The sequence below is a fragment of the Rhinoraja longicauda genome, chromosome 10 (assembly GCF_053455715.1).
Source record: "Rhinoraja longicauda isolate Sanriku21f chromosome 10, sRhiLon1.1, whole genome shotgun sequence".
In the NCBI taxonomy this organism is placed as follows: domain Eukaryota; kingdom Metazoa; phylum Chordata; class Chondrichthyes; order Rajiformes; family Arhynchobatidae; genus Rhinoraja; species Rhinoraja longicauda.
In genome coordinates this window covers 13,349,154-13,362,546 of record NC_135962.1, presented here as the reverse complement: position 1 = coordinate 13,362,546, position 13,393 = coordinate 13,349,154, and the positions used below count along the sequence as shown (strand labels likewise).

The following is a 13,393-nucleotide window of genomic DNA, read 5'->3' as shown; positions in this document are numbered from 1 at the left end:
GGGCAAGTTGGGGTGAAAGGCCTGTTTCTGTGTTGTATGACTGTCTCTAAATAACTTGAATCTCTGTCCCTTGGTTACAGATTTCTTTGTCTTGTTCAGGTTTCTTTTATTTTTGTACACCTTAATTGTACCTTGCCTTGGTTTTCTTTGTTCCAGAAAGAACACTCCCAGCCCATTAATCTTCCCATTCTCCAGTGCAGGTTACATTCTCCAACCCCCTTCTCTCGTCCTATCACTATCACCTAGGGATAGGTAAATATAATACTGTAGCTATAACCAAGCTACTGTTTCATGTGGTTCTAGATGAACTCCCTGACCTATTCCTTTTCCAACGAAGGCATCTATTCCTAATGCTACCATAACCATCTTTAATTTCTCTTGTTTCCTTCACCAATATAGCTGAGCACTATTTGCTTACCTATATTGATTGGCATTCTATCTTATTGTTTCTCCATATCCCTTGCTGCAATTGGTACTCTCCCCACTTAAAGTCCCCACTGGTATCTCTGAGCAACTTACAACTTTATTCTTCATTATCAAGTACATGCCAAATTTCATAAGTGATAGGAACAGAATTGGGCCTATCAAGTTACTCTGCCATTCAATCATGTTTGACCTATCTTTCCCTCTCAATCCCATTCTCCTGTCTTCTCCCCATAACCCCAGACACCTGTATCAATCAAGAATCTATCAATCTCTGCCGTAAAAATATCCATTGCCTCCGCAGCCTTCTGTGGCAATGAATTCCACAGATTCACAACCCTCTGATTAAATAAATTGCTCCTCATCTCCTTCCGAAAGGAACGTCCTTTAATTCTGAGGTTGACCTCTGGTTCTAGACTCTCCACATCCACTCTATCTAGATCTTTCACTATTTTGTAAGTTTCAATGAGGATCCCCTCATCTTTCTAAACTCCAGCAAATATAGGCCCAGTGCAATCAAACGATCATCATATGTTTACCCAATCATTCTTGTAAACCTCCTCTGGACCCTCTCGAATGCCATCACATCCTTCCTCAGATATGGGGCCCAAAATTGCTAATAATACTCCAAACATGGTCTGACCAGCACATTATAAAGCCTCAGTATTAGATCTCTGTTTTTATATTCTAGTCCTCTCAAAATAAATGCTAGCATTGCATTTGCCTTCCTTACTACTGATTCAACTTGCAAATTACTAATTCCTCCACGATCTCAAAAGCCACCTCTTTCAGAACCCTGGGGTGGAGTGCATCCGCTCCAGGTGACTTATCCACCTCAAGCCCTTTCAGCTTCTCAAGCACCTTCTCCTTAGTAATAGCCACTCCACTAACTTCCACCTCATGATTCTCTTGAATTTCAGGCATGTTGGTGCTATCCTCCACTGTGAAGATTGATGCAACAAAAAAAAATTCAATTCCTCTGCCATTTCATTATTCCCCATTATCACTTCTCTTACATCATTTTTCAGTGGTCCAATGTACACTTTTGCCTCTTTCGTACTCTTTATATATATCTGAAGAAATTCTTGTAATCCTTTTATATTATTTTCATCTTTTCTCCCTGTATTGGCTTTCTAGCTGCCTTTTGCTATTTTTTAAAAGCTTCCCAATCCTCTAGTTTCCCATTAATCTTTCCCATGTCATATGCCTTCTCTTTTAGTTTTATGCTGTCTTTGACTACCCTTGTCGGCTACAGTCACCTCATTTGCCCCCTAGAATCTTTCTTCCTCTTTGGAATGAAAAGATCCTGTGTCTTCTGAATTATTCCGAAAAATTCCTGCCATTGCTGTTCCGCTGTCTTTCCTGCTCGGGCCCCTATCCAATGAATTTTAGCCAGCTCCTCCCTCATGCCTCTAGTCATCTTTCCTCGGCTGTAATATTGACTAATCTGATTTCTTCTTCTCCCTCTCAAATTGCAGGTTGAATCTTATATTATGGTCACTACCTCCTAATGGTTCCTTTACCTTAAGCTCCCTAATCAAATCTGGTTCATTACGCCACACAAAATCCAGAATTACTTTTTGCCTGGTCGGCTCCACTACAAGCTGCTCTACGAAATCATCTCGTAGGCACTCTACAAATTCTCTCTCTTGGGGTCCATTAACAACCTGTTTTTCCCAGTCTACCTTCATGACCACTGTAACATTGCCTTTCTTATATGCTGATTGTATCTCCTGATGTAACCTGTACCCTATATACTGACTACTGCTCGGTAGCCTGTAAATAACTTGTATGAGGATTTTTTTTACTCTTGCAGTTTCTTAGCTCTGCCCACAAGGACTCAACATCTTCTATATCACCCCTTGTTAAGGACCGAATTTCATTCCTTACCAGCAGAGCCCCCCCACCCACCTGTCTGTTTTCGATAGGACATGTATTGTCCCTAGTGTGTAGGATAGTGTTAATAGTGTTAGTGTGCGGGGATCGCTGGGCGGCGCGGACTTGGTGGGCCGAAAAGGCCTGTTTCCGCGCTGTATATATATGATATATGATATATGATATGATATGTAACCTTGGATATTAAGCTCCCAGATCTGATCCTCTTTCCGCCACATCTCTAATGCCCACAACATCGTTCCTAGCAATTTCTAACTGTGCTATAAGCTCATCCACACTTTTCCTTTATATTAGTGAAACAATCAATTTTAATTGCTGTCCCTCTAAGTCCAAGCATTTGTCTATCACAGGTAAAGAAGCAGGCTACAAGGTTCCTTGTAGACTCCATATGTGTTCCTCTTGCCACTAGCTTTTAACTTTGCCATTTTTATCTAATTTGTTGGAAACTAGAAAATTGTACTGCTGTTTTTTGGAATAAAAGGTTAGTCCAGCATAATTGCTCACATTTGTTCACCAACCTGTTGAAGTCCTTGAACTATCCTCCATAAAGTAGCTGAGGTTTGGGTGGGGTGTGGATTGAATAGCAAACTAAGATTTTTTTGTAAGTATGTTGGGAGTAGATGGTCATAATTTACTTGTTATCTGGTTACCTACTCTCATTTCCAATGATTGTTTTGTTGCAAATAATTCAAATATAGTAAATTCCTTCCCATGGCAGTGGGGATCAAATATCTAAGAATATAAATATAGAATGGAAATTCTTGATGTACTAAGGTGGTTTAGTTAATATTGTTTTAATTGATCCGATGTTTGAATGTGTTTGTGCTATAGTCCAATTCAAGAAGCAAGTGAAGATGGACTATCTTCTGCTACCACCATCTCTTCAGGTTCCACCACTTCAGTGGGTGGACTTTGTGCGATGAGTGATTTGAATGTCTTTGAAAAATCTCAGCCAGGCCAGTTGAATTCTTCTGAGGCCTTCTACGTGAATTCCATCTCTGGTATGACTTTTCTTACCGTTTTCAGTCGTGAGATCTTGGGGTACAGGTGCTCCTCAACTTACGATGCTGTTACGTTTCCAAGAAACCCATCGGAAACCGAAAATATCGTAAGTCGAAATGCATTTAATGCACCTGACCACGTGGCCGGAAGCTGCCATTTGCACCATCGCAAAGTCGAAATATCGTAAGTCGGGGAGCATCTGTATATTGGTTAAGGTAGTTGGTTGCTGTGCTTAAAGTCACTGAGCAGGATTAACTTTGACATAACCTTTAATATGGGTTTTCAAACACTGAAACTGATGAATTAATCCAGGATGCTGATCTTCAACAGAAACTGCATAAAGCATTCACTAGTTAATGTTGGATATTGACTGGGAATGAAAATGCAAAGTACACAGTGCTGGAGTAACTCAGCAGGTCAGACAGCATCTCGGAAGAACATCGACAAGTGACACGAGTCTGAAGAAGGGTCCCAACCTGAAACGTCACTTGTCCATCTCCTCCAGCGATGCTGCCTGACCCGCTAAATTACTCCACTTTTTTTTTTGTAAACCAGCATCTGTATTTCCTTGTATCTACAAGAAACAACCCATGTGGTCACAGGAAGAACCATGCAAGGTTGTCCTTGAGAATATGGTGGTAAATCACCCTCTTGAACCATTGCAGTTGCTCTGATGAAAGTACTCCCGCAGCGCTGTTGAGTAAGGAGTTCCAAGATTAGACCCAGCAATGATCAAGGCAATATATTTCCAAAGTAGGATAGTATAGCAAAATGAAGAGCCTACAGGTGGTGACATTTCTATGACCCTGCTATCGTTGCCCATTGTGCATTGCCCATTGCCCATTGTGCTTGTGGGTTTGGAAAGTGCTGTCAGAGTAGCTTGAATGAGTAACTACAATGCATTTTGTAAATAAAACTGCAATGATGATGTGCTGGTGATAAAGGGAAGAATGTTTAGGGTGGTTGGTTGGTTGTTTTAGATGTTAGAGAGCTAGATATATATTGCACTAGCAAATAGAGAATATTCCACCATTAACTGTTTCCTTATTTCTTTACGACAGACCATTTGGCTCATTGAGTAAATGCCAGTTCTCAGGTTTTTGTTTCAAAATGTTTTGCCAGTCACATCAATGGTAAAGAGTTGCTTTTATCTAGAATTGTTTGGAATTACAGATGAAACATAAGAATAGAGGAAAATAGGAGCATGAGTAAGCTACTTGCCCCCTCAGCTTGTCCTCCCAGTTAATATGATTATGGTTGATCTGTTCCAGACCCTATCTCTTCTGTTGCAGTTTCCCATAGCCCATAATTCTCATCTTTCAAAAACACTGTCTATTTCCTGTTTATATGTCTCCAATAATCTAGTCTCCGCAACCCTCTGGGGTGTAAAGTTTCAGAGATCCAAGAAGTTCAAACGCGTCTCAGTTTTAAATGACCACTACATAATCTTGTAACTGTCACCCCCTCATTTGAGATTCCCCGATTTCTGGAAACATTTGTAACTGTTCGGTCCTTCCCCAAGGATCTTTTATGTTTTGATAAGATCTTCCCTTACTGTGCCTCATTATCCTAAACAACAAAGAATGTAGATTTAATTTCTTTAGCCACTCATGATAAGACAAACATTCTCATCCCAGGAATTGGCTTAGTGAAACTCTGTTGATCGCCTTCAATCCCAGTGTATCCTTGCTTAAATAAAGGGACCAACATTGTGCCCAATACTCCAGGTGTGGCTTTAGTACTCTGCACAATTGTAACTTTACTCCCCTATTTCTAAATTAATCTTGTAATAAAAGCCAACATACCATTTACCGTTGTAACCACTTGCTGCACTTGCCAATTAAATTTTTTTTGGGCAATTTTGTGCATTATTACCCAAATCCCTTTGTACTTTGCTCTTCTGTAATCTGTAATCATTTAGTTAGGTCTGCCTTTGAAATTCCACTTACCAAAATGCATGATCTCATGCTTTCTCACACTGAGCTCCATTTGCCAAGTTTGTGTCCACCCACTCAATATCCAGTTACAAAGTCCAAATATCACAACATGCCCTCCCACCTTTTTTCGTCTCATCGGCATTGGATACCTTGTACTCTGCCCCATCCTCCACATCTTTAATAGAAGTTGTAAATAATTGAGAGTCAAGAACTGATGCTTGGGGCATTCCACTCATTACATCTTTACAGCCTGATAAAGACCCATTTATTCCAAGTATCTTTGATTCCCTAACCAATTATCAATCTATCCTAATCCATGTTCCCCAATAACATGATATGTTATTTTGTGAATCTGCCTTATATATGAAGATCCAAATGCATTACATTGCACTCTCAGCCCTGATTGCTCAAACAACTCCAACAAATTTTTCAAACTAGACTGAACTTTCATAAAACCATGCTTTCTTGGCTTGATTATATAAAGCTTCTCCAGCTTTTTAGTTGATTATAAATTGCAGCATTGGGACATGGTGGCTTAACTGCCTTTGGTCCTTCTACTCTTTCTGTTACCTTATCCTTTGTGATAGTAACTGAACTTGTAACCGTTATACGTTCTTCCATAGTTTTTGATGAACTGTTCCAGAATAAACTGTTAATATAATACAAGAAATGTTGTCAAGGGTTTGTAATTGCTGCAAATATAGAGTAATTATGCACTCTTCAGTTTAATAGTGGAACCATTCATTTTGATGGGAAGAAGAGTACAATAAAAGTGTACAAAACGTTATGCTTGGAAATTTGGTTGTCATGTGCAGAATTTTGGAGATCAATTTGGTAATATCTTGCAATTTTAGATTGGCTTTTTAGAATCTCACAATGATAAATGATACAGTAAGTTGGAAGGAGGTAGGGGAACTGAAGCCTTAGGTTCATGTGTCTCCGGAGGAGATGCTGGCGAGCTGCCTTTTTGACATTTTTGCCACAACATTGCCAAGCATTGGGGTCACCATTTATCAAACTCGACTGACCAGATCTCACACTGACTGCAACAATACATTGGAGACTGGCTTTTTTTGTGGGAAGTTTTCTTGTGATCGTAAACATTTCTAAGCATTGACTTCCTGGCCTATGGTGTCTATAATGCAAGCAATGTATAAAATGCACAAATTATTTGGCTGAGCTATTCACCTCATCCAAGGTGGACAAGGACAGCAGGTAGAGAAAATCAGCTGGGGAAGTATTTTCATGTAAGTTGCACATGATCACAATTCGGAAATGTTGCTGGTCCTTCATTATGCAGTGTAAATCTTGAAGCTTGCTGCCCGATAGGAATACTGTCATCAGAAGATCTGCAGCAGTTGAAGAAACTAGTTCACATGCACTTTCTCCAGAGTTCTTATGTATTGGCAATAAATGTCACCAATAGCAAGACCTTGAAAAACCATTGAGTTAGAAGAAAAAGCTAAAATGGTGCTTGTGGCATAAGTTGGGGCGAGTAAACAATTTTTCCTGAATTGCACAATCGCAACATTTGTGCATTTTTGCTCAAAATATAATTACTGTATGCAGCGCAGTTTATGCACTGACTTTGGATAGGATGTCTTTTCATCTGTCTGGTGTCTGATTAATTTCTAGATAATCCTTGGGGTATAGAAGTGCGGAATCAGCTTTTGTTGTCCCTTCCCACGCCATTAAGTTCATTCCAAGGCTTCTATGTTCAGAATGGCTCTCTACCTGTTCTTGAAGATTATAGTGAGCTGATTCTAGGTAAGTTTATGCTTTTCACATCCATTGATTTTTAAAAAAAGTACTTTTTGAAGGAACATAAGTTGAGAGAATGATAGAATTATGAATCATTTGATGTCAGTGGGTCCAAACTGAGTGGAAGGATTTTGCAACTGATGCTGGGCAAATGTTGAATTTTTCTCCCAAATCTTATAGACAATAGGTGCAGGAGTAGGCCATTCAGCCCTTCGAGCCAGCACCGCCATTCAATGCGATCATGGCTGATCACTATCAATCAGTACCCCGTTCCTGCCTTCTCCCCATACCCCCTCACTCCGCTATCCTTAAGAGCTCAATCCAGCTCTCTCTTGAAAGCATCCAACGAACTGGCCTCCACTGCCTTCTGAGGCAGAGAATTCCACACCTTCACCACTCTCTGACTGAAAAAGTTCTTCTTCATCTCCGTTCTAAATGGCCTACCCCTTATTCTTAAACTGTGGCCCCTTGTTCTGGACTCCCCCAACATTGGGAACATGTTTCCTGCCTCTAATGTGTCCAATCCCCTAATTATCTTGTATGTTTCAATAAGATCCCCCCTCATCCTTCTAAATTCCAGTGTATACAAGCCCAATCGCTCCAGCCTTTCAACATACGACAGTCCCGCCATTCCGGGAATTAACCTAGTGAACCTACGCTGCACGCCCTCCATAGCAAGAATATCCTTCCTCAAATTTGGAGACCAAAACTGCACACAGTACTCCAGGTGCGGTCTCACCAGGGCCCGGTACAACTGTAGAAGGACCTCTTTGCTCCTATACTCAACTCCTCTTGTTACGAAGGCCAACATTCCATTGGCTTTCTTCACTTCTTGTTGCATTTTTACTGAGAAAGCTGCAAATACTTTGTCCAAGTGTTCAGTATTGCACTGTTTGGGTCTAGGAATTGTGCACTTGGAGTGTGGCTGAGAAGCAGAGGTTTCGGCAGTGGGGAAAGGCTGCTTTGTCTTATCTCATGCTTATAAGATGTGTACCTGCTTGATGGGTCTCAATGTGAGCATGATCATTAAATGCCATGCAGCTAACTCTGTGATATCTGCTGCCAACATCTGTACCTTGTTAAAATAAATCCTACATTGGCAACCTCTACTTCACAAAACTAAGTTTGACACTTGAAATGCCAGGACCCTCAATAAAAATTCTACCACCGACAGATTTGAACACTACTGTGCTTTCATAGCCTTGATCAGGACATCACTATTTGGAATGAGACTGAAGGTAAGTGATGCGTCTGTTTAAAGGACAAGGCTGTGAGTACACCTGGAGGTGCAAACTGAAAGAGGAACATTGTCTTCATTGAGAGGGCTTCTCTATTGAGAACAGCTAGTCCAGCATCGCAGCAACTTCTTCCTCTGGAAGTAATGAATGCCATATGTTCTTTTGGCTCATGGGAAGGTGATGCCAACGTGAAGTGATTGTCAACGCATATGCTGTAAACCCTCTTAATGATGGATGACTCCGAGGAAGACCTCTTGACCTGGGGGAGAAAGGAGGGAGGGGGTGGTGTGGTGTTGGAGAACAGGAAATCTTGACCTGTATCTGCAGGTCCTCCTGGGTCACTTCAACTCCAGGGTAGGAATTGATGCAGTCTTTTGTTGAGGTGATTGCCACGGAGATAGTAGGGGAAGACTTAAACTTGCTCCTTCCCCAACAAAATGTTTGAAGGATGTTCTTGTAACCAACATTCTGTTTATCAGATGGACAAACCTTGCGAAAATGTCAAGAGTCGAGAGTATTTGTCATATGCACTGGCATGAGAACAATGAAACCCTTGCTTGTTACAGCTTTACATTCAATTTAAATGAATCAACACAAATATACCATGATTAATTGGTTATTCTAAGAATAATAGATCATAATATTGCAAGCTAAAGTGTGCAGTGCAGCCTTAAGTATGCAATTCATAGTAGTTCAGTACTGATGGAGGGTTGTGCAGGATCGTTCAAGAGCTGGATGGTTGATGGGAAGGAGCTGTTCTCGTGTTCTGGTACAACCTTCCCAATGGTGGCAGTGAAACGCGAGCATGAATGGGGCAGTGTCAGTCTTAGATATTAGCTGCCTTTTTAAGGCACACTTCTTGTAGATCCCTTCAGTGGTGGGGAGATCCATACCTATGATGGATCGGATGATGTCCACCAGTTTCTGCAGCCGTGTTCATTCCTGGGCGTTTGAATTACCAAACCAGGCCATGATGCAACCAGTCACTACTCTCCATCTACACCTGTAGAAGTTCAATAGAGTAGCCAGTGACATACCAAATCTCGTCACGGTTCTGAAGAAGTAGAGGCATAGGTGAGCTTTCTTTGTAATTGCACCAATGTGCTGGAACCAGGACAGATCATCAGAGATGTGTACGCACCAGAACCTGGAGCTGTTCAATCTGTCATGCCAATGAAGACAGGTGCCTGGACTCTCGGCTTTCCCTTCCTGAAGTTAATCTGCTCCATGGTCTTGCTGATGTTGAGAGCAATATTGTGGTTTTCTGTGCTGCATTAACTCTTTAAACATTTTGTGGCACGATCTTCCATGAGGAATTCATGTTATAGCAGATATTTATTCCCTAACCAACACTCATTGACTCGATTTTTGGAGAACTTGCTGTCACTGTTTTGATGTAAACTGGACAGTCAATTGACAGCAGCATCTACATTGCAACATTAACAATATTTGACGTATTTCATTCGTTTTGAGAGATTCAGAAGATAAACATTCATGTTGTTTTTCTCCTAATAGGTTCACAAACATTTAACATTAAGCAAGCAGCTGAGCATGAACAGTGCCAGATATTCTATGGAATGGATCCTAGCCTGACCTTCTCTAAAGCTATTATAAAGGTAGGTAGCCCACCAAATAGCAAGATGAATCACATGTATTTAAAGTAGTGTCAGGTACTTTGCAAGTAATTCATATGTATTTAAAGTAGTGTCAGGTACTTTGCAAGATTGTGGGGAGACGCGCATGCACGCGCACACACACACCCTAGTCTATGCTCTGTAGATTAAAAGTAGATTAATCAGTGGCATTGCTTGTCTGGGAAGTCACTGCGAAGAGCATTATCTTTAAATTTGTATTAAAGACGAATGTGGGTAGTGTGGAGTTGGTGCTGAAATTCTAAAATTAACCCATGTCCTGGTGGTTGAAGAAATAAATTGATAGATAAATTAAATAATTTCTGTCACCTGAACCAGTAATGTTCCTACTACAAAATTTTAAATATAAATGCGATTTCAGGTTCTACTGACAATTGGTCGACAACTGAAAATGGGATCCGCTGAGGTTTTAATCCCCCTGGTATTTGCATCATGTACCAAGAGAAGAAGCACTGTGCTAACATGGCACTTGAACACGCATTCTGTTTTTAGAAATTGCACTTTAATACCAGTCAAATATAACAGTTTTAAATTATTTTCCCTACACCTTCAGTTCACAACAAATAGCTCTCAAAGGTCTGAGGTGGAGCTTTCCTGATCCTGTTACGGGGAATCTGATTCAGACTTTCTTCATTTGTGTCTCCCTGTAGCTAAAATTTGGTTTTGAATTATTTTGTGCTGCACCATTTCTTTGAGTCATCTGGAACTAAACTTGTGGTGCCAAAGCAGTACTTCATCTTTCTGCATCCATTTCATAAATAAACCTCTTGGGCACAGAGGCATGAGGTGGGCACATGCAGGAAACAGAAATGGGGTGAAGAACTACTTTATAATGGTTTTTTGAAAGCTGAGGGGAGCATACAAGCTGGAATATCTTAAAATTCCTAGGACTATTGGATTGGTCATTGAGGCAAATATTGACTGGAATTATAAAGTTGCTTCTTGGAAAGTACTGCACTGGGAAAATGCCACACTTATGGAACATGGCTTTTTAAATTTGGGCAGGTTGATATTGAAGGGCAGGAATTCTGAAGCTTTTAATGAAGTGAAGATAATCCAGTTTGATCGTGAGTTCTGCCTAACAAGTTGCATTTATATAGCACTTTTTCATATGGAAATAAAGCGTCTTGAGGTGATTCAGGAAAGAGTTATTAGACAGCAAGATATGCAGTCCTAATGAAAAGTTAACTTTGTTTCTTTCCTTTACTATTGTGTGCTTTGCAAAGTATTTCCAGCATCAACAGTATTTTCCTTTTTTATGTTGTAAAATGGCCAAATGTTAGATTAAAGGATTAGGTTTTAAGGTGTGTAATCAAATAGAAATACAGCACAGAAACTTGCCCTTTGGCCCACCAAGTCCACTCCGATCAACAACTGCCCATTACACACTAATCCTACCTGAATCCCATATTATTATTATCCCCATGTTCTCTAACTCCTCCCAAATTCTACCATTCACCTACTCATAAGGGCAATTTACAGCGAACAATTAATCTTTCGATTTGCATGTCTTGAGAATGTGGGTGTAACAAAATATTCAGAACAAACTCGCGCGGTGAAGGGGGAGAATGTACAAATTCCAGAGGTCAGAATTGAACCTGAATCTCTCTTGCTGTGTACAACAGCTCTGTCCCTGAATTTGGCACTGAGATGTAGAATGATTTGGTGAGCATGAGCATGGTTGCTGAAAATTAGGATGCAAATAAGGATGCAAATAGAGTTTTGGATAACCGTGGTAATTCTTACTATCCTTGCAGGTTTTATATCGTACAAGAGACTAGTGTCTGGAATATTTTCTTTCAAACAGGTATACCATCACAGACTGCCCTGGGACTTCTACATCAATCAACAGCTCAAAATGCGACTTGGCTCCCAGTTTAATAAGTATTTCAGTCAGAATCAGTGTTGCTACTTGTTTGACAATTGTTGTGTGACCGTGGATCAGGACAAGAGCAGCAAAACAATAAAGGTAAGCGTGAAGTTCACGAAGCAGAAACACCTGAGAAATTGGACTCCATTTCACGCATTCTGATTCTGTTAATGAAAGCAGTGTTTCATAATATAGTTTTGCTATTGGTTTATTGTTATTTGTATTGAAATACAGTGAAAACCTTTTTTTCTGTGCTCTCCTGGCAAGTAATACAGCAGACGAGTACACCAGGTAGAGCAAATGAGAAAATAAGCAGTGTAGAACAGTGTTATTGCTACAGAAGAAGTGCAGATTGAAAAAGGGCAAGGGCTGCAACAAGGTAGACTGGATGGCCGGGACTTCATTCCTAGCATATGAAAGGTCTCTTCAAGAGTCTGATTGATTACTTGAACTGGGAACAAACAGTTCTTGTATCTGGTGGTTCATGCTTCCAAGCTTTTGTATCTTCTACCCAACAGGAGAGAGTTGAAGATAGAATGGCCAGAGTGTGTGGTCCTTTATGTCATCTCCTTTCCTAAAGCAGCGTTGACAGCTCTCTGTAATTTTCTGTTGTTGGACAGAGCAGTTGCCGTACCAAGCTTTGATGCATCTGGATAGGATGCTTTATGTGGTGCATCTGCAGAAATTGGTTGGAGTCATGAGAGGTGACCAATTTCCACAGCCTTCTCAGGAAGCTGAGGTGTTGGTGCACTTTGGAGTAACACAATGTGGTTGGACTAGTCAAGTCAAGTCAATTTTATTTGTATAGCACATTTAAACACAACCCACGTTGACCAAAGTGCTGTACATCAGTTCAGGTACTAATAAACGAACAACTAAATGGCACATAAACATAACAGCACAATACATAAACAGTTCACAGCGCCCCCTCAGAGGGCCTCAAACGCTAGGGAGTAGAAATAGGTTTTGAGCCTGGACTTAAAGGAGTCGATGCCTCCATCGACTCTGTTCTGATGGGGAGAGGGATGCTGTTCCACAGTCTTGGAGCTGCAACCGCAAAAGCGCGGTCACCCCTGAGCTTAAGGCAAATGTTGGCCATATTTACATGTCGGGATTTATAAATCACAACCATCTCCACTTTAACATTAATAGAAACTGGGACCTGTATGCAACAACCCTGCTTCATGAAGTCCTGACCAGCTCCTTTGTTTTAATGACATTAAGGGAAAAAATGTTGCCTTGATGATGAGTTCCCTAGCTTTTCATCTCTGAAGAAGGGTCTCAACCCGAAACGTCACCCATTCCTTCTCTCCTGAGATGCTGCCTGACCCGCTGAGCTAGTCCAGCATTTTGTATCTACCTTCGATTTAAACCAGCATCTGCAGTTTTTTTTCCCTACACTCCTTTCCATCTCTTTCCTGTACACTGGCTCTTCAGTGTTTTGAGATCTGATCATCTATGCCAGTGTCATCTGCAAAGTTTGTAAATGGAGTTGGAGCAGAATTTGGTCCTACATTTGTGAGCAGGTTGAGAGTACAGTAAGGACCTGAGAATACTGCTTTGTGACAATTATTGTGGAGGATATTTTCTCGCCTATCCTTGCTGATTGGGGTC

At 40.7% G+C, this 13,393-nt stretch overlaps 1 protein-coding gene across 1 annotated transcript in view; it reads left to right on the top strand.

Annotated features, from left to right (window-relative positions):
• Nucleotides 1–13,393, top strand: part of bub1bb (BUB1 mitotic checkpoint serine/threonine kinase Bb) — a 51,862-nt gene that overhangs the window by 30,003 nt on the left and 8,466 nt on the right. The window contains exons 18-21 of the mRNA XM_078407110.1: nucleotides 3,151–3,320; nucleotides 6,894–7,025; nucleotides 9,773–9,873; nucleotides 11,717–11,878. Coding sequence (XP_078263236.1) covers nucleotides 3,151–3,320; nucleotides 6,894–7,025; nucleotides 9,773–9,873; nucleotides 11,717–11,878 — 565 coding nt within the window. The remainder of the gene's footprint in view (nucleotides 1–3,150; nucleotides 3,321–6,893; nucleotides 7,026–9,772; nucleotides 9,874–11,716; nucleotides 11,879–13,393) is intronic.